Source organism: Salvia hispanica, chromosome 5, assembly GCF_029641045.1.
Source record: "Salvia hispanica isolate PSC_SH4W2 chromosome 5, Shi_PSC_v1, whole genome shotgun sequence".
Taxonomy (NCBI): Eukaryota; Viridiplantae; Streptophyta; class Magnoliopsida; order Lamiales; family Lamiaceae; genus Salvia; species Salvia hispanica.
Window position 1 is genome coordinate 32,903,220 of NC_142696.1, and position 22,736 is coordinate 32,925,955.

The window sequence follows — 22,736 nt, forward strand, 5'->3', positions numbered from 1 at the left end:
CAATCATCTGCACTAAATTCAAAAGAATAATTACTGAATAAAACACATTTTTATCAAATAGGAAATATTTGAGATTTTTCGCAAAATATAGCAATAATACATAATAGCCGAGGGTGTTGGTTGAGGCGAAAATTGAGTTAAAGAAGTTTGGAAAATGCCAATGATAATTTGAAACTTGTAATGTTTTGTTTTCTTTTTATTATTCTTCTGGTAGATATGTTATTTACATAAATCTCCAATCAAATTGTATGGATGTACTTCAAAAACTGATAATTTTATAGTAATACTATTAGTACTAGTACTATTATCTAAGTGTACACCTGCACCATGCCATTCTCTACATATTTTCAAACATGGTGTACTGACATTAATTTTTACTTTCTTTCTAAAGAAAAAAAAAAATGATATCCCCTCTGTCCTCTGTCATGAGTCCCAATTTTCATTCTGGTATTTTTTTTTATTAATTATTTCATTTTATTTTTACTTTTTCTGATAATAGACACTGCTAATTCATTTTTTTTTATATTTTATTATAAAATTAATATTATATAAAAATAGTACCCATATATCATTAACTTATTCATTTTTTTTACATCTATTAAAATTCGCGTTGAGTCAAAGTGAGACACATATGCGGAACAGAGACAATATATTCTCATACTAAACTAGGAAAATATGAATACGCAATCTATTCCACCAAATTTCAAGAATAAGACCGCACTAAATAATGCCAAAACCCCCCTAAAAAAAAAAGAATTCAGCGTGCATTAAAATAGAATGCCATCTAATTACGTAAGTTTTCCATTTAATCCAATATATATAAAGCAAAATATTTCAGTGTTTTCAGCTTTGCACAAAAAAGGAGTTTTATCCCTTCCCCACCCCACCTCTTCTCTCATGGCAGCTCAGGTACTGCACACACACACACTGAAGAGGGTTTCTTTAATCTTTAATCATCTAATTCTGAGGTTTTGTTTTGATGATAACAGAAGGTAGTGCTGAAAGTTTTGACCATGACTGATGAGAAAACCAAACAGAAAGCCATAGAAGCAGCTGCTGATATTCTTGGTAATTAATTCTTCTATTTCTTCAAAAATTATAAATAAATAAATAAAAAAATCTCACACACACACACTTTTTCTCTGAAACAGGGGTGGATTCTATTGCTGCTGATCTGAGCAGTCAGAAGCTGACAGTGATAGGGGAAATGGATGCAGTAGCGGTGGTGAAGAAATTGAAGAAAGTGGGGAAGGTCGATATATTGTCGGTGGGGCCCGCCAAGGAAGACAAGAAAGAGGAGAAAAAACCAGAGGAGAAGAAAGAAGAGAAGAAACCAGAGGAGAAGAAGCCCGAAGAGAAGAAACCAGAGGAGAAAAAACCAGAGGAGAAGAAGCCTGAGGAGAAGAAGTAATCGATTCGATTCTACTTTTTCAATAAATAAATTTTATTCTTCTGTCTTCTTACCAAGAAATGAAACTCAATTGGAAAAAAAAAAAAAACCATCTTTGTATTGGATTCATCGGCTGCTATTTGGCGTTGGCATTCTGTTCAAGAATTCAGTGCTCTCTCTCTCTAGAAAGTTTGTTAGCCTTATCAATTGAGATTGCAATTTGTCAAAGTAATGAATTTGATTTTTTGTTGGGATGGCTACAAGAGTTAAAGTGCTCATAATCGAACCAATGTAATGAATTTTTTGTTAATAAGATTCATTGATTTTGTTTTTAACAAAATTATTACTCGGGTTATTAAATTAACGAAATCAAAGAATAAAAATATAAAAATTTGTGCAGGTGTCATGTGCTGAGGTACAGAGAATATAGGTCGGTGCCGAGTTTCGTATTCCATTATTGGGAGATTTGTGTAGGAAAATATAATAATTAAATCGCAATAGATAGGAAAACTGAAAAAAAAAAAAAAAAAAAAAAAAAAAAAAAAAGTTAAATGAGACAAACAGATTTGAGGGTGATGGCTTTTGTGCCTTTTTGCTTTTTGCAGAAGTTGGAATCGTTGGTCCACAAACGTCATTCATCTGCATCAGAGTATGAGAATTGAGAATAATGATTCAAAAGTGAAATCATTAGTAATCAATTAATTATTCAAAAGAGAAATCATTAGTGCATCAATTGGAAGGAAAACCTTATCAAAAATAAAGTTGTGTCATTTTAATTGAAATAAATTAAAAGGAAATATATTATCATGGAAGGAATAGTAGTAAATTTTATTTGCTTAGTAGAGTAGAGTAGTAGTATAACATTTAATACTATATTTTCATGATAATGTGGAAAATAAAAAGCGGACTATTTTATTGAAACCAAATGGAGTATATTTTTTTAATAGAAGGCATACAAGAGGTTGTATTTCATTCCTCCATTTAAAGTAATTCATTTTTCTTTGAGATGTTTTATTTTAAATAATAATACTCCAGCTAGACATTATTATTTGTAATTTATATTTTTTTTGTTTAATATATAAATATTGTTATGTAAAATCTCATATTGAAAAGAAATAGTTCGCTTTTTATCAGAACTGAATGAGTATTCTTTAATTGGAATAGAACGAGTATTTAATTCACATGAGCACAGGAAAGTCAATATATGCATCAATGCATGCAAGATATCGAAAATCCTGCTAGACAACTTGTAGGATGTAAATTTAGTCAAGAAAATGCTCTTAATTTCTAATTTCTAGATATGTGGACCAACTTGACGCCGAAATTACCACATCTACCAATTACCATCAACCATAACTTACAATAACCCTTTCGCCATAAATCTTTACTAGCATTATACTGTATTCATAATAGCATAACTATTTCTTTATCAACAATACAACTTAACAATTTAAAATTATACATAATGAACCTAACTACCAACGGGGAATGGATCCTCTGCTGCCCGCAGGGGCTTAGCGCAGATGATTCCGGGGGAGTAGATATTGCTACAAGGAGCTGGGTTCGAATCCCACTACTGGCGTGTGGGAGCTTCCATCTCCCAGGTACAAGTGTGAGGCCTTGGGAGATGGGCTCCTGTCAGGACAGTGGGTTGAAGGCCTCATCTCTAACAGGCCGTTGTGTACCCTGATTGAACCCCCTTCGCTGTGTACCCTGATTGAACCCCCTCACAAACTGTCGGACCGGGGTGTGGGGGCGGCAGGATGACCGGATCACCTTTTTGCTACAAGGGAATGGATCCTCTGATTGAACCCTAAACACAGCATTTACTGTGCGCGGGTGAGCCCATTACAGCCTTATGTAAAATAGATATATGCGCACTCCATGTTGTATGCATTCCCTTTTTTGAGTTAATGCACAATATTATTTTTATTTTGCAATTTATTTTATTTAAATACTAAAAATATAATGAAATCAAATATTATAGTATATGTGCATATTAAAAGGGGAGTACTTATATATTGTAACTATGGTGTAGGGAATATATTGTAACTATGGTGTATTCCCTAGTTCCATAAACATATGTGCACTTTTCATTTTTATCTGTCGCATAAAAATATATGCATTCCATTTTCGAAAAGTTATATCAATTTAATGATGTATGTCCCAATATCTATTAATACTACTTTAACTATCATTTTCCTCATTTCTTTTAATTTACATACCATCTCTTACTAGACTAATTTTGTCTTTATTCCTCCCGTGCCATATCCATTGTCCATATTTTTATAGGGCGGAGGGAATAATAAATATTTATATATTTTATTTTTAAAAAGTATGAAATATCTTACTCCCTCCATTCAAGATTAGTTGAACCCGTTTGACTTGGCACGAGTTTTAGAAAATATAGTAGAAAGTGAGTTGAAAAAATTAGTAGAATATGAGTCCTATATTTATATATTAATTTTATTCTAAGTTAGAAGAATATGAGATTCATTACCAAAAATAGTTTTAGTAAGTAAGAGTGTCAATTAATTATGGACGAACGAAAAAGAGAATTGATGTTATCTAGTTACAAGTTAGACGTATATTAATATTGTGTACATGTATAATACTCTCTCCCTTCACAAAAAATAGAGCGAAATTACCATATTTGGCCGTCCACAAAAAATAGATCTCAATTATTTATGGAAAAATTATCTCTTACTTTTTCTCCTCTCTCTTACTTTTTTCTTCTTCTCTCTTACCCTACATTCCACTAACACTGTTGTTCTCTTATATTTTCTCCTTCTCTCTTACTTTTTTCCCTTTCTCCCTTACTTTACCAATTTTATATTAAAACTCGTGACATACATACTTTGCTCTGTTTTTGTGGACGGAGGGAGTATTTAATTTTATGATATTTTTAATATTTTATATATAAAAATAAAATATACAAATATTTATTACTACATCATAGTTATAATATAAGTATTTTAATATGCATGTATAATATAATATTTAATTTTATAATATTTTTAGTATTTAAATAAAAGAAATGTGCAAAACAAAAATAATATTTTGCATCAACTAAAAAAAAGGGAATGCATACAGCATGGGGGTGCGTGTATATCTATTTTACATAATGGGCCCACCCGCCCATAGTAAATTAAATAAAGAATTGAGTTGAATTGAGTTCATATTATTTGGTTGTGTTTCATGGGTATTGCTGTGCGTTTTAACCACACCATCTTCTGCTGTAGTATTCCCTCCGTCCCGCTTTAGCAGTCTCTATTGACTTTTCTACTTTCTTTTTGTAAAAATAATAAAAAATAGTTAAAGTGAAGAAATGATAAAGTAAGAGAGACAATAACGTAGATAAAACACTTCTCTATATTATTCTCTCTCTTAATTTACTATTTCTCCTCTTTAACTATTTTTTATTATTTTTACAAAAAAAGACAGAAAAATCAGTGGGACTGGTAAAACAGGACTGAGGGAGTATTTTTTAACGCAGTAGAGGATCCGTTCCCTGTAGGGGACTTGTAGTCATACATAAGAGCGGTGGGATACACCCTCAACGGGACACTTTTTCCCCTATTTTATTGTTAATCTTATAAAATTTGTCTAAAATTATATGTAGTCCTTACTAAATTAACATTTATGCGAAGATCTCTTATTTATAGGACATCTTTGAGATGATAAATCATTGAGAAATATAATACACATAATTATTCTCATTCTTTTTACTCCGTCAATGTTCTCGGATCTCCCTCTTTAATAACCTTACTCTCTAAGAGTCTCTTAATTTAAGTGTTCTACCATCAATCATCCAAGTTATTTCTCTAATATGTCAGAGCAGGGAATCCAAATCCGATATTAAGCTTTGCAATTCCTACTCCTCTCGTCTCATAATAATATGCACCCTTTATTTTTAAGTCTTCCTTTTTAGTTCGTCATACAAGAGTATGCACTTTTTAATTTCGGAAAGTTTTTTTTTCTCTCCAATGAGGTAAGACTCATTCTCCAACAATGCTGCACTTAATTTTTCTTACTTAACCAATTATTTATTAATATCAATATCTAGCCAAGAGTACATATTCTCGTGGGAAAGAAAGAATATTAGTATTGTAGTATTAGTATATAGAAATGATTTTCCTATGGAATCTCTTTGACTGTGTTACAATCCCTCTTTTAATTTTCAAGATTTAATTAATACTCGTTGCTAGGGGTGGGATATAAGTACGGCTCTAGTTCGGTTCTTGTTAAGTATTCTTTGCATCTCATAGAATAGATGGAACAGGTTAAATCAGTAAAGTAGGAGTGAATTTGAAAATGATTGAAATATTGTTAGTTGAGAATGAGACTCGCTTCATTAAAAATTACTATCAAAATTAGAAATTGACTATTGTTTAAGGATTTATCAAATGTCTTCTTAAAAATTACTATCAAAATTAGAAATTGACTATTGTTTAAGGATTTATCAAATGTCTTCTTGTTTAATATATATTGTTGACATAAATGTCTGTTATCAATTTAAAATAGTTGTCAACCTAATAGAATCCTAATCCAATAGTACATTGGAAGTGAACTAGAATCATGTATAATTTTCTTGGTTCAATTCTTAAAACAGAGGTGACACGAAGATGTTAAATTGTGTTAATTTCTATTTGTCACCATTTTGTGCATTAATCACAAACTGGCAGCTAAATTACACCCGAATTTTTCACAAACTAAAAAAGTTAATAACCTGAAATTTCCCAACAATTTTAGCTCTTTACTACTCCTTATTTTCATACTGGGATAACTATATAGCAGATTTCGTTAAAATTTCACCAACTCCTTCCATTCTATAGATATATGTCATATTTCTTTGTTTTTTTGTTTTATAAAAATAGTATATATATATTTTTTCCTTCTTTTTTATTTTATCATTTATGAGCCCATCATCCATTAGACAATTTCAACACTTTTATTTCTCTCTTATTTTATCAATTATTCAATAAACTCGTGCCAACCTGAATAGACAATACTTTTTTTCTTCTCTCTTACTTTAGCAATTATTCATTAAACTTGCCAACCTAAATAGCCTATTTTTTATAGGATAGAAGCAGTACTACTTATTGGTTTGTAGGTGCATCACTAGCTAGAAGTAGGATTTGAGCTTGATGCCATTTCATTAAAGCAGAGGAATCACGTTCCACTCCACCATAATCCAATGTTAAACTTTTTCATGAATTTATAGTATCGTAAAAGATCCCAATCACTCACCTCTGTCTGTCTCTTTACTTAACTGGCTTTGGCACAAAACTGCTCAAATTCGATAGCTAGTAGAAGTTTGGGTTTCACCAAAGAGTTCACTTTCTTCGTCGTTTGAGTTGAAAACAGTTGCTCAATACACGGAATCGCGCTGCTCTTTTGTCATCGTAACAGTCTCTGATCTCTCTCACTGTGATGCTTTACTTGAATCGACTGTTTGATACCTCCTTTTTAGTCACAATTTATCTGATTCAGCTTTATTGTTGATATCTGTTTATTTACTTATCTGCTCTAATTTGATGTGCGAACTACATAGAAATGGTTGATGGTCGAGGATTCGAATGGTGTGAGAGCCCGATTAGTTTCATTTCTAAGAGTGATGGTAGATCCATGTATATTTATTCATCTATTTGCTAGCTACAAGTAAATTCAGATTTTTATAGAAGACAATTTTGGGTTACAGAGTTAAGTGAGAGAAGATGAGGATGTGTATGGATTTCAAATCTATCAAGTTAATGGAAGACGATGCTTCAAACAATGTGATCTAGATGTATTCTGGAAATCTTGTCTTCTGTTTGCTTTTCCCTCATTATTTGCCATTCTAACACAAATCATATGTTCAGTTTGATTGATTGCTTCTGAATCATTTGGAATCTTGGTTATCCACATGATATTATCACTACATATTGATTAGTGTAAGCGTTGTCTCTCGATTATCAGTATGATTACTTCAAGCTTAGCAAATTGGCTGCTAATTTTCATACTTGCAAGTTACTTGGATTTCGGCTCTCTATATTAGTGCACAAAGTAGTCTACTCGTATATATAAACTAACACACAACAAAACTATACTTTGTCGGTTTGTCCTCTACATTTCATGAAGATCTGTTCACGACATGGAAAGGCTAGATTTTCTGTCTCAATGAGTATCTAAGTAGTTTTGGACTTATTGAATTGATTACAAGTAATCTTCATTATGAATAAATGTTGGTAAATTATTATATGATCATTTACAATGGTGTGTCCTTTTATGAAGGTTACTGATCTAGGATGGCCTTGGTCACAACAGCTGAAGTGTGTGATACAAACCCACAGCTTATAGTGAGTGGTGAGCTACGGGCACTCCATCCAGTTTTCCAGATTTATGGTAGGCGGCAAGTGTTCTCCGGCCCAGTTGTTACCCTGAAAGTGTTTGAAGACAATGTTTTGGTACGAGAGTTTCTTGAGGAGAAGGGGAATGGGAGGGTTCTTGTTGTTGATGGAGGTGGTAGTTTGAGATGCGCGATATTGGGTGGTAACCCAGTCGTGCAAGCTCAGAACAATGGATGGGCTGGTATAATAGTCAACGGCTGCATAAGGGATGTGGATGAAATCAATGGTTGTGACATCGGGGTGAGAGCTCTGGCATCGCATCCGATAAAAGCTAATAAGAAAGGGGTTGGAGAGAAGCACGTTCCTGTGAACATTGCTGGGACCAGAATCTGTGATGGAGAGTGGATGTATGCGGACACTGATGGCATTTTGGTCTCTAAATCAGAGCTGTCGGTTTGACGACATCTCTCTTCTGCTCGATCGTTCGGAATGGTTCTGTGGTATCCTCTTCAAGATTATTCTGATATGCACTGTTTGCTACCGTTTATGATTCTATTCTGTCAAGTTCATGAGGAACTTATAACCATAGTCTGTACTGAAATATGTATGCTTTTGTTTTGAACTTGCATTATAGTCACTTATGCCGTATGCTATATTACTTTATTCTTCGAGTATCTGATTTTCTTGATTAATAATCATTCCATTTTCACTCCTCCATGCTATTTTCTTGTAATTCAACTCATAAATCCAACTTTCAATTATAACCCCATTAAAATCGGTGATTACAAATTTGACACTAATGCGATTCATGAGTATTTTAACTCCAGAGTTCTAGGATCTCTCCCGCTCTCAACAATTAATCTCAAACATCTTCGATTAAGACTCATTTGCTATGAAAATTCAATAAAATGTAAACAACCAATTGATAGAAATATAGACACTCATAATATAAAATTAAACAATAATCAATCAAATCAAGTAAAGGTCTAAGCCCTAAGAAACGTGCAAAATTCATCTAGAACATCAGTATAACTATTCAAGTAGTTCAAGGTAAGAAAGAGGGCACAGTGTATACCACAATTAACTCTAAAAACTGTATCAATCTTGCTAGTAAAGCAAATAATATAGATTTGTAACATTATCGTCTTGACCACATGATGAAAAAGATGTGGAAATATTGTGCTGATGCTGACAAAGTTTACTGATTGGTCTTAAAATTGTTAAAGTTGGCTTGTGTGAGGATTGAGTGTTCGAGAAACAGAGAATGGTGAGTTTATGGAGAAGAGACAGAAATTTGATGACATATAAGTTGGAGTTAGTCCATAGTGATCTATGAGGACCAATGTCTGTGAAGTCTAATCACAGTGTATATACTATATACTCCTTCCGTCCCACTTTAGGAGTCCCGGTTGAGTTCGGCATGGGTATTAAGAAATGTAAAGGAAAATTGGTGAAAAAAGATGGTGGAATGTGGGTCCTATCTTTTTATATTAGTTTTATAATAAAATGTGAGTAGAAAAAGGTTAGTGGAATGTGGGCCTAATACCATTTATGGAATATTCCAACCAGGACTCCTAAAATGGGACACCCAAAAATGGTAAATCGGGACTTCTAAAGTGGGACGAAGGGAGTATTACAGTACTAAATTTCGGTATGCCATGGTATACCGCGGTATATGAAAAAACTTACCGTTAACGGTAAGGTATCATACTGTACCAAAAACCACGGTGTACCAAAATTTCACCAATACGTTAAGGCAGGTATTTCAGTATTTTCCACACCCTATTCGCATAGATGTGGTTTTCAATGAAAGTATGTTGCAAGTTTCGACCATTATGAGCTCCAAGTTGTCGAGTTAGACATCTCACACTTGAAGAAGAGCCGATTACTCCATCACAAAATATTCGGTTGCTTAAATTGGCTTAGAGAACAACATGCATCCGATATGCACTTGTCCTCTAATTTTTATTTGATACTTATTGATGGTGGTAAATCTTATGTAGAAATAGACAGAGGTGCTAATATGCAAATGTCGAAAGTTGCCATGAATGATGAGTTTGTCTCTTTCTTATAAGAGGAAATATTTTTTTAGTCCCTAAACTTTGTCAATATATCAATTTTGGTTTGTAATGTTTAAAATTATCATTTGAAGTCTTTTAATACGATTTAATATCGTTCAAATGTGTCTATTCACTCTGTATTTATCATTGCAATATTTAATTTATCTATCTTTCTTTCTTCTTTCTCATTTTTTCCTTCTCTTAGAGCATCCACAGTGGCTTTAGGCCAGCCACTCTCTCTCCCTACCACGTCAGCAGCACTAAAAATCCACCTGCCACATCAGATTTAGGCCAGCCATAGTCCAGCCGCAATAAAAATAAATTAAAAAAATACTACATTTACGGAATTAAAATTACGATTAAATTACGGAACTAAATTTACGACATATATACGGGAAAATTAATTCATTTCATTAAAAAAAAAGTACAAAGATTAAAAAAAAAATACATGATTTTTTTTTTTTAAAAAAGGGCTTCCACACACGAGCCCCGCCACTCACTAGTTCTCGTCGCCGTCGCCGCCGTCCTCGTCGTCGTCGCCGCCGTCCGCGCCGCTGCCACCCGGGGTATTCAATCCACGTCGGAACCCCCACCGGTGCCCTCGAGGCATTCAAATCCACCCGCATGTTCTCGAGCATCGAGTGGAGAAACATCTTCTCCGTGGGGTCAGTTGCGGCCCTCCACTCTTGGAAGACCTTGTACATCCATTCCTCCGTTTTTTGATGGGAGAATAAGGTGTACTCGCGTGGGGGGGTTGTGCCGAGATGACCTCCTAGGGCGACAGGGGGGATCCTCCCCTCGCTGCCCGTTGCGCTCGCTTTTGTCCAACCGGGCGGGGGCGACGAGCAAAGGATGGAGGGGACGGAAACTCCTCAGCATCCGGGGGGAGGTCGTGGGATCTGCCGCTGCTGCCACTGTAGTCGCCGGAATAGTTCAGCCTCTGCTTCTTCGGCCACCCAGCGTCGCACCCCGCCCGGAACTTCTCGGAGTCCATCAGCAACGCATAGCATTTCCAGAAGTGGAACTCCTAATACTTCCCCGGCAAGGGGAACTGACTCTCCGCTATCCTCCGGGCGTCCTCCTCATTCTGCCCACTAGTGAGCTGACGGAGGGTGTTGGCGTACAACCCCGAAAAACGGCCGACCGCGGCCCTGATGCGCTCCCACCCCTTCCGGCACTCCTCCCCGCTGAAGTCCTTCCCGTGCGGGCAGTTCCTACTGTAGGCAGCTCTAATCTTCGCCCACATGTTGACGACCCGCTGGTTGTTCGCAACCAGCGGATCGTCGCACACCGTCAACCACGCCTTGGCCACCCGGGCGTACTCATCCTCCGTCCACTTCCTCCGGGCGGGGGTGTCGTCAACAGCGGGCGGCGACGACTCGCCGACCGCCTTGGCCTTCCCCTTCGTCTTCTTCTTCTTCTTTGCCGCGGCCCGCCCCGCTGGAACGGGAGTGTCCGGATCCCCATGTCATGCAATGACAAAAGGTCATCGCCAGTGAACCGTGTCTCCACTTGGGTCGACGTGTGAGACGAAGCCGTAAAAAAATCCAGAGAGAGACGATATACCGTGTCCCCCCCTCGGTGACCCCTGCATCCCAGGATGCATACGGGCTGCATCCCTCCCTGCCAGACATGCATCATCCCCATCATCTGATGCATCATCTACTGCTGCATCAGGGGCATACCTCCCCCCCTACCCGCCGCCCGGCATCCTCCCTGGTTCCCCCCCCCCCTCCCCCGCTCCAGCCATCATCCCCATCAACTGATTCCAAGGGATGTTAAACCTTGGGCCCATCTGCCCACCCATCTGGCCCCATCCAGATCCCACGGGTACCGTGGGAGTCTGAGATCCACTCGTCGCTGGGCTGGACTCGTTGTTGTGATCCATCGCTCGATGATGCTCTTGTTCAGAAAGTTAGAGAGAGAGAAAACTCGTTAAAACAAGTGGTGCAAATGAAAATGAAATTAAAATCGCGTTTATATAGGTTTTCAAAAAAAAAAAAAAAAAACGAAAAAGGGCGCTGGCCGATCGGCACGCCACAATGGCGGCCAGCGCATCGGCCAGCCCACGCTGATTTTCTCGCCGATTTCGGGCTGGCCGCTTGCAATGGTTCGGCTAGCCGGCACTGTGGATGCTTTTATCTTCTCCATTTCAGTCAAAGTTCAAGCCATATTTTAGTGAAGACGAGAGAGTAAATTGACTGAAATGCCCATAATAGGCTTCAGAGTATTTTCATTTTCAAACATTGAAATAATAATTCGAACAATATTAAATTGAAACCAAAAGCAAAGTTTAGAGTAAAAAAAAAATTACACCCTCTTTCATATAAATGGTACCTAGGTTGTAAAATATTGAGTATTGAATAGGACGGAGAAACCTCCATTTAAGGAAGATGAAGATTTTACAGAAATTGTCGATGTGAGAGGGAAGAGAAAAGAGAGAGAAATATCTTTAATAACTATATTTTTATTAACTGGTAACTACAAAATACAATGAAATGTCTTATATATATATATAGACCGAAAACTAAATGCTAAACAAATTAATTAATCGTAAACAATACATTTTGATTTTCCAATTCTAATTTGGGGATTCATGGATAGGGTCGGGGAAATATACCGAAAAAATGAAATATCGCTCGTATCGTATTGAAAAATATCGAAAATTTATCGAATTTTCGGTATATCGTAATTTTCGATACGATACGGTATCGTATCGTAAGTTTTCGATACGATAACGATATAAATTTCCTTATATCGCGATATATCGTATATATCGAAACATATTGAAATTCAATATATATTGAAGTTTAAAATTATAAATATATATAAATCCATTTAATTCATTCATATATAATATATATATATATATATATATATATATATATATATATATATATATATATATAGAGATGCGATCATATCATAACTCTCAAATCACATGATAACTCTATAACTAAATCTGGACCACACATATTTTATAATCTTGTGGTTGAGATTCAAACTTAGATTTACTTAATAAAAATAGGCGCAGAGGGTAAATATGTCATTTCGCTAATTTAATTTTTGAATTTCGCTCCAGATTCACTCCAGATTTCACGCTCTTCTCATCGGTTTCTTTTCAGCGATTTTCGATTCTCTCATCTTCTCTGTGATTTTGTTTCCATTTTGATCCAGATCACTCAATTTGATTCTCTCCTCTTCTCTGCGATTTTGTTTCCATACTTCTCGCTTATTTTGTTTCCATAGGCTCCATATTTGATTCATTTTCCATAGTCTTCAGATTTTGTTTCCATAATTGTGATCGGGAAGATGTTTTCAATTTTGCGTTCTTATTTTCATTGATTACCTCTTCAATTGCTGTGAAAATTTGCTTCGATGGAATCTGTAGCAAATAACGAAGGTAACAATCATTATCTATTATTTAGCTTATTGATTGTGTTCATATTCATGTATTGAATTTGATTTTAGATTAATATTAGTTGTTGATTGGTTTATGTTTCTGATGTACTGAAATTCTTATTTGATTATATTATGTATTGTCGATTATGTGTTAAAATGATACTTTTGGCTTATAAATGTTAGGTTTACTGCATAACATGATAGTTTTGTCGGATAAAATGATATTATGATAAAATGATACTATGATAAAATGATACTATTACTGATTTGTAGGTATGTACATTCTTGTTTGTGATGATAAGTTTACTGCATAACATGATAGTTTTGTCGGATAAAATGATACTATGATAAAATGATACTATGATAAAATGATTCTATTACTGATTTGTAGGTATTTACATTCCTGTTTGTGATGATAGGTTTATTGCATAACATGATATTTTTACTGCATAAAATGATACTTTTAGTGCATAAAATGATATTATGATAAAATGATACTATGATAAAATGACACTTTTACTGATTTGTAGGTATGTACATTCCTGTTTGTGATGATGCTTTGAAGCCAATGATTGGTATGAAATTCAATACATTAGTAGAAGCAGTTGGTTTCTATGAACATTATGCTCGTTCAGTTGGTTTTGGCATTCGTAAAATGGGTAACAAATCAGTTCAAGGTATTACTAAGTGGCAGTATTTGGCTTGCAACAGACAAGGCTCTAAGAATTTTATACCTGGTCATGCATCCCAATCAACTGAAGTGTCTTTTAAGAAGCGTAGGTGTCGGTCATTTAGGTGTGAATGTCTTGCTAAGCTCAATTTGAGATATTATTCAGATGGCAAGAGCAGAGGATATGAGGTTTATCAGTTTGTTGAGTATCATAATCACTTAATGGTTGCGGATGAGCATAGGCATTTTATGATGGCCAATCGCAATCTGGATCCTATTCATCGGAGGTTTATGGAGGATTGTGGCAGGTGTAATATTGGTCCCACTCTCACATTCAAACTTTTGAAGGAGATAATGGGTGGACCTGAAAATGTTGGATGTGATATTATTGATATTAGAAATGGTTATCGTGATATTATGTCCAATATTGATGGTTCAGATGCTCAAATGATTTTTGATTATATGCGTTCTCAAAAGGAATCATCTGATGCCTTCTATTATGAAATTGAGATAGGATCTCATGGAAAGTTAACTAGACTCTTTTGGGCTGATGCTATTTCAAGACGAAATTATCATATGTTTGGAGATGTAATTTCATTTGATTCAACATACAACACTAACAGGTATATTACTTTTGTTGCTAATAGACATAAAATGATACTTTTTGCTGATAAAATGATACTCATATCTGATAAAATGATACTCATATCTGATAATATGATACTCATTGCTGATAAAATGATACTTGCAGTAGATAAAATGATAGTTCTTACTAATAAAATGATACTTTTGCATGATAAAATGATAGAAATTGTGCTTTTGCATAATAAAATGATAAAATGATACTTTTGCATCATAAAATAGTATCCCTTCTGTCAATAGCTGATAAAATGATACTCATTGCTGATAAAATGATACTTTTGGCTAATAAAATGATACTCATTGCAGATAAAATGATACTTTTGGCTGATAAAATGATACTCATTGCTGATAAAATGATACTTCTTACTAATAAAATGATACTTTTGGCTGATAAAATGATACTCATTGCTGATAAAATGATACTTTTGGCTGATAAAATGATACTCATTGCTGATAAAATGATACTTTTGGCTGATAAAATGATACTCATTGCTGATAAAATGATACTTCTGGCTGATAAAATGATACTCATAGCTGATAAAATGATACTCATAGCTGATAAATATAATTCATTTTTATGTTATATTCTGAAGGTATTGCATGATTTTTGCTCCATTCACTGGAAAAGATAACCATTCTAGACCAGTTACATTTGGAGCTGGCTTGTTATCAAGTGAAGGTAGAGAATCCTATTCTTGGTTGTTTGGCTGTTTTGTTCGATGCATGGGGGTAGCACCCAAATTGATTATCATTGATCAAGATTGGGGGATCAAACTTGCTGTTCAACAAGTACTTTTACAAACAAGGCACCGATGCTGTATGTGGCATATCATGGTTAAGGTGTCAGATAAGTTGCCTAAATCTTTACTTGGTAATGAAGATTTCAAAAAAGAGTTGAATGCATGTGTTTGGTCTGATTTGTTAGAGCCTGATGAGTTTGATATAATATGGAATGATATAATGGAACGGTATGGATTAGAAGACGTGCACTGGTTTGGATCAATGTTTGAAGATAGAGAATTCTGGGTTCCTGCTTATTTTCGAGATTTTCCCATGGGGTCGCTTCTTAGGACTACATCGATGTCTGAATCAGAGAATAGCTTTTTTAAAAACTACACAAAGCCACGTGCAAATCTTGTACAGTTCATCAATTTCTTTAATTATGCTGTGGGAGATCAAAGGAATGCCAATTCACGATTGAACTACTTGGATTACTCAACTATTCCTGATTTGTCAACCCAATTGCCTATTGAGAAGCATGCATCTACAATCTACACTGATTCTATTTTCAAACATGTACAACAGGAAATAAGTATTGTGTGTGAGATTGTTTCTATAACTACTGTTGAGGATAACATCAAGAAGCATCAGGTCAAGGACCAATATGGTAGAACATTGGATGTTATGTATGATTGTAAGCAAGACACATTCGACTGTAGTTGCAAGAAGTTTTCCAGAATTGGTTTGTTATGTTGTCATATATTTTGTTTGTTGAAGAATAAGTCTGCTAATCTCATTCCTGAGAAAGATTTTGGTCGAAGGTGGTTGAAGAGCTCTTTACTAAAGGCAACACATGGTCTACCATCTGAGGAACAACAACCATTTGAACGTGTGTTCCATTTTTAACCTTTATTTGTAAAAATTCTATTTTTCAGTCAGAGAAATGATAGTACTTATTGTAATAATGTTATCTTTTATCTTGCAGATTTGGATGAAAAGCAGGAAGTTAAGAAAAAGATGTTCTCCAACTTTTATCGATTAGTCCAAAAGTCTGAAGGAAGTATGGATCATTTGTCTTTGTTAAGTGCTGGTCTTGATGATTTGGAACAGCATATGTTTGGAAATTGTGCAGCACCTTCAGTCATTGAAAAGAAGAAGATGGTTGAGGATTTTTATGGAATGGCAGTACCTGATGTAATTGATGTACATCCTCCAGACGTTGTTAGTACTAAAGGATCAGCTAGTGGCAAAGTAGCAAAGAGGCAGAGTGCAATAAGGAAAGCAAATAAGCCTCTACGACGGTGTGGTAAATGTCATGAGATGGGTCGTCATGATTCAAGAAATTGTGGTAGAGTCAATGAGAAGTCAGATTGAAGCCATTTGATATAGTTTAGGTATTTTAGGTGTATAAAATGACATTTTGGCTGATAAACTCATTCTTTTGTTTATAAACTGATAAAATGATACTTTAACCTGAAAAAATGACATCAAAAATGATATATAAGCTGATAAAATGATACTCGCAGTTGATAAAATGATACTCGCAGTTGATAAAATGATACTTCTGACTGATAAAATGATACTTTAGCTGATAACATCATTCTTTTGTTTATAAACTGATAAAATGATACTTTAACCTGAAAAAATGACATAAAAAATGATATATAAGCTGATAAAATGATACTTTTGGCTTATAAAATTATAAAATGATACTCGCAGTTGATAAAATGATACTTTCAGCAGATAAAATGATAAAATGATACTTCTGACTGATAAAATGATACTTTGGCTGATAACATCATTCTTTTGTTTATAAACTGATAAAATGATACTTTAACCTGAAAAAATGATACTCGCAGCAAATAAAATGACAATAACCTTATAAAATGATGTATAAGCTGGAAAAAATGACATATAAGCTGATAAAATGATACTATCAACGGATAAAATGATGTTTTAATCTCACAAAATGATATATAAGCTGATAAAATGATACTTCTGACTTATAAAATTATAAAATGATACTCGCAGTTGATAAAATGATACTTTCAGCAGATAAAATGATAAAATGATACTTCTGACTGATAAAACGATATAATGACAAAATCATAGTTGTAGCAGATAAAATGATAATTTGGGTGATTATATTCGAAACCACTATTACAAAACGCTATTATCAAGTCATAGAAGTTAGTATATAGGGGGTTTAAATTCTCTAATCATCTTTTCAACATCAATTTCTTCTTTTTTGCTGTCATTCTCAAACTTCTTCTTTATCATTGTAAGTGTCTCAAAAGCCTTCTTGTTAGTATCTCCAATAAGTAATGCTTCAGTATATCTGGCACGGAGTTTTATGAAAGACTCTGTTCCCTTCTTCGTTAAACCCGAATTCCAGTTACGAACAGGACCACCCATGTAAGTCTCCAAATGGCGCATCACATAAATTCCACAGTCAACTTTATTTGTATCGTTCTGCCATGGCATATTCATGTATCTGGTTTTTGACAGTTTGACAGTTCTTCCCATTGATGGATTGAGTCCATTTCCAAGATAAGTTCGGAAGAAATTTCTCTATTCAAATAACACAAAACATACATGAGGTTGATTAAAAATTATATTATGTTCCATACTGAATTATAGTCAATGCATTTTAACTAATAAATACTGAATGCATTTAACTAAACATACCAGAGTACTTGGTGCATCTTCATATTTCTTCTCAAGTAAATCTTGACTAACCAGAGAATTGTCAATCACATCCATCATTTGCATTTTGAGATTGAAGCAGATGATATAATAATGTTCGTACGCCCAGATTGGAAAGAATATCTAATTTTCAAAACATTATATATAAATGTCATTTTCAAAAATATAGGTATGTTGTTCTGTAAGGGATGTGATCATATCATAACCCATATTTATTGTGATAACCTAATAACCCTCATTTTATGGATGAAAAGTATCATTTTGTAGAACAGAATATCATTTTATGGACGAAAAATATCATTTTTAGTAAAAATGATACTTTTGACCCATAAAATGATAGGGTTATTAGCTTATCACATAAATATGGGTTACCATTATAACGCACCCTTGTTCTGTAATGTATATCTAATTATGACTTACCAGGTCATAATTTTCCCATTTGAAATTTTCAATCTGTGACACAAATTCATTCAAGTTTGAGCAAAATCTTTCTCGACTCTCTGCTTCAGTCCAACCAGATCTCCTTGCAATAATGTTGTAAATCTGTCATGTTTACATTTTTGTAAATATATTTTAACTTTTAATGTAATACTATTATTTATTTACTCGTTTACTGTACCGTAGGTGTGGTGTTGATGAAAAGACGACTCGGTGATGCCTTTGATTTGAATTTTTCATTGTAGTTGAGGAACACAACCCATGCATCTATGATGTTGATCCTGACGTATGAATGTGGAGCAAGGCTGTGGAAGTCAATCTTGAACAATGTGATCTTGTCGTTCTCATAAACTACCTCATAACTGATTTCAAATTCATATTTAATGTTAGTTAAAAGAACTGAATAAGAATATAATTATGTAATTCAAAACTTACTGTTCACTTTCTTCATCTTTCATCAACCAGTACATTATTTCTCTCTCTTCTTTATTCAGCTTTCCTTTCAGATTTACTGCTCTGACATTGTAGGGAGAGCACATTGCTTCAACAATTTTCTTTGTTGTTCTGACCACTTTCTCCTTCTCCTTTTCGACTGGAGGATCTTGATCTTGAGAAACCATCTTCTTCCCTTTGTCCTTATTCAAATTTTCTTCTCTCTGTTTTAAAACTTCATCATCTCCTTTTTCAACATTTATATCCTTGATGACAGTGGATATTATGTTATCAACTCTGTCATGCTTTCATTTTAAAAAAATATAAATTGTTATTGACAGAAGGGATACTATTTTATGATGCAAAAGTATCATTTTATGATGCAAAAGTATCATTTTATCATTTTATTATGCAAAAGCACAATTTCTATTATTTTTTTCAGGCAAAAGTATCATTTTATCATTTTATCATGCAAAAACACAATTTCTATCATTTTATCATGCAAAAGTATCATTTTATCATTTTATCAGGCAAAAGTATCATTTTATCCGCTTAAACTATCATTTTATGATTCAAAAGTATCAGTTTTCAAATAAAACAGAACTACCAAAAAACATCATCAAACATATATCATTTTAAACATATAAACAATCATTTTATGTACTTAAACTATCATTTTTAAAAGTTACCTCATATTCTTCATTCTGAACTTCTTTCTCTGAAACTTTTTCCTTTTCTTTTACAGCTGCTTTATTAGCCTTTTCCTTTTCGCTTTCATTCTGTTTCTCTTGCTCGTTTTCCACCTCATCATCTTTTTCCTTCTCCACATCCTTTTCCCGATTAAATTCTTGATTCTCATTAGGACTGTCATCACATTCAGGTATCAGAGTGAAGGTAGGGAACTCATTCTTATTTTTCAATATATATGTCCTCTCAGCAGCTTTAGTTAACTCAATCATGATATCAATCCATTCAGGATCATCAGTTTCATCATTGTTTATAGCCTGTGTCATTGTATCCTGACTTTCTATAATATGCATTTCTCGTTGTATTTCTCTCTCAATCCCATTGCATTTCTCTCTCAATCTCAATCCCATTGCATTTCTCGTTGTATCACAGATTATCTTAAAGCTATTGAGATTCCTGAGTTTATCCGGCGCTGCTTCAAGGACATCAACCATCTTCAACATTGAGGCTTTAACATCCTTTGCAGCTCCCTTCCATTCATTTATGAAATTCTCCCATTCATTGGTTGTCCCCACTTCATCATGATCATGATGATCATTTGTCTTCAAAACTTCTACATCTTGAGATTCATCTTCTTCGTCATCTTTATCATTTTCTTCATGTGGCTGCTTTTTATATCGGTCATACATATGACCCAGACCAAATGTTGAATTCTCCATTTCTGCTCTTTGTCTATCTTTCAACAGTTCTGCAGTCCATCCTTTCACTGTTGGGTAACATCTTGGCACCATTTTTTTTTCAAAGAGAATCCTGTCCACGTAACAAGCCTACATTAAACAAAAACTAAATATTAGTTTTTCTGTAAATAGATTCATAGACAATGGAAAACAAATATATTTTTACCACTACAAAGATAACTGGCCCGGTAAATATCTTTGCTGTGTCTTTTTTCCACCTCTTTTGTGTTTCATGCAATCTGGATATGACATAGCCACACCAATTGTATTCTTTGATCTTCTCAACATCAGCTATGTAATCTAAAATTTTTGGCCTCAAATTTCCATCAGCAGGAGTGTTAATCAAGGCATACTCCATGAGAACCATAAAAGTCCATTTAAAGAACTCACCACCTTCTTTGTCTCTCTCCATCTGCTCTACAACATACTTTGGCACCATTTTTTTCTCTCCACCTTTACAGAATTTAGCAATTTCAGTTTTGATGTGGGTATTTTTCTGAAATTTGCTTTTATTGATAGGTAAAGATCCAATCGGGAACCCAAGAGTTATGTGAACATCTTCATCATCTAAAAACAGTGATTCCCCACTGTTCAACTCAATTGATGAAGTTTTACTGTTAAAGTTGTTGATTAGATAATACGCTAATGCTCTTGGGAAACTTCTTATATTGAAGTTTAGGAGTGCGCCAAACCCAATATCTCTAACAGCTCTTCTTTGATTCTCGTTTAGAGATTCAAGCATGTCAACGAAGAAGTCAGTATTCCTTCTTCCTGCCAAAGTTGCTATCCTAATGACTGCAATATCTTGAACAACTTTTTTCTTGCTCTTATTTGATGCTGTCTTACCATCAGTTGTATCGTCATTCTTTCTTTTCTTCTTATTTCTTATATGTTCTACTTCTTCTGCTAATGTTCTACGTTGATCATCATCATCATCACGAATGTTCTTTCCTAATAAACAAAAGATTTCAGTGTGTTAAACAGTTTATGTCATTATATAAAGTCAATGTATCATTTTATAATCTGAAACTATCATTTTATCAAGGGCAATTATCATTTTTTCTTCTGAAACTATCATTTTCTATATTTCAATGAGTTTAAAAAAGCAGAGAGGGAATAACTTGTCACTTAAGTAGAACAAAACACTACTTACAAAGTATCATTTCATCATTTTCAGAAACTATCATTTTATGCACCCAAAGTATCATTTTATCAAGCAAAGGCACAATTTCTACATACAAAAACACAGAGATACATACAACAACACACACAAAAACACAGCAGCAGTAGCATCAGGACACACACACAAACAAACATAAAGTATCATTTTATCCCATGAAACTATCATTTTTTCATTCAGAAACTATCATTTTATCTCATGAAACTATCATTTTATTCCATATCCCATGAAACTATCATTTTATAATCTGAAACTATCATTTTATCAAGGGCAATTATCATTTTTTCTTCTGAAACTATCATTTTCTATATTTCAATGAGTTTAAAAAAGCAGAGAGGGAATAACTTGTCACTTAAGTAGAACAAAACACTATTTACAAAGTATCATTTTATCATTTTCAGAAACTATCATTTTATGCACCCAAAGTATCATTTTATCAAGCAAAGGCACAATTTCTACATACAAAAACACAGAGACACACACAACAACACACACAAAAACACAGCAGCAGTAGCATCAGGACACACACACAAACAAACATAAAGTATCATTTTATCCCATGAAACTATCATTTTTTCATTCAGAAACTATCATTTTATAATCTGAAACTATCATTTTATCAGAAAGTATCATTTTATCTACATTTAAACAGATCATGCAAACACATAGCAACACACAAAGCAAAACACACATAAACAAAGCAAAACACACACCAGCAGCATATATTGTTATGCATGAGCGATATTGTATAAATATAAGAAATATCTACACTAAAAAACTACAGAATCTAAAAATAATCGAGAAAATCATCAGCAAAATGATAAATCGATCAAAATCAAAAGTGAAATAAGTAATAAACTTCATCCAACCTTTCTTCGATGAAAAAACTATGATTTCCTTCGACATATTCCAGAATTGTGATGATTTTTCCTTCGATTCGTAGGGTTTCAAATGCGATTCAGAGTGTTTGAGTGTTTCCTTCGATTCGTAGGGTTTGAAATTCGATTCAGAGTGTTTGAGTCTGAGATGAATTCAGATCGTTTTTTTTTTCCCACCAATTTTAAAATTAAAATGACAATTTTGCCCTTAATATATTCGAAAATGATAGTTTTATTTGATAAAATGATAGTTTTGTTAGATTAAATCTAGACCATATATTTTAAAAATGTGTGGTGGAGATTTAGTTATAGGGTTATCACACAAATTGGGGTTATCATTATAATGTACCCCTATATATATATATATATATATATATATATGAAACCCTAATAAGAACACTATTTATTTTATTGTGTTGAAATTTTATTAATTTTTGTGTTATTTTTCAGTTTTGAAATTATAGT

The 22,736-nt window shown here is 33.9% G+C and overlaps 3 protein-coding genes across 4 annotated transcripts; all 3 read left to right on the forward strand.

The window, feature by feature from the left end:
* Window positions 1–755: 755 nt before the first annotated feature.
* LOC125187539 (Copper transport protein family) lies at window positions 756–1,644 on the forward strand. The gene is made up of 3 exons (XM_048084149.2): window positions 756–909; window positions 990–1,068; window positions 1,152–1,644. Exons 1-3 carry the CDS (start codon window positions 778–780, stop codon window positions 1,409–1,411), a joined length of 471 nt encoding a protein of 156 aa, XP_047940106.1. The 5' UTR covers window positions 756–777; the 3' UTR covers window positions 1,412–1,644.
* A 4,887-nt stretch (window positions 1,645–6,531) lies between these two features.
* LOC125186959 (putative 4-hydroxy-4-methyl-2-oxoglutarate aldolase 2) lies at window positions 6,532–8,393 on the forward strand. Of its 2 annotated transcripts, none has more exons than XM_048083450.2 (2): window positions 6,532–6,801; window positions 7,664–8,393. In XM_048083450.2, exon 2 carries the CDS (start codon window positions 7,678–7,680, stop codon window positions 8,176–8,178), a length of 501 nt encoding a protein of 166 aa, XP_047939407.1. In that variant the 5' UTR covers window positions 6,532–6,801; window positions 7,664–7,677; the 3' UTR covers window positions 8,179–8,393. The 2 variants fall into 2 exon arrangements, with proteins under 2 accessions (XP_047939407.1, XP_047939406.1); XM_048083449.2 differs by having other exon boundaries at window positions 6,536–6,795.
* Window positions 8,394–13,493: 5,100 nt separating this feature from the next.
* Window positions 13,494–22,423, forward strand: LOC148926669 (protein FAR1-RELATED SEQUENCE 5-like). Its single transcript, XM_089059210.1, has 3 exons — window positions 13,494–14,474; window positions 15,087–15,282; window positions 22,385–22,423. Exons 1-3 carry the CDS (start codon window positions 13,714–13,716, stop codon window positions 22,421–22,423), a joined length of 996 nt encoding a protein of 331 aa, XP_088915336.1. The 5' UTR covers window positions 13,494–13,713.
* Window positions 22,424–22,736: the final 313 nt, after the last annotated feature.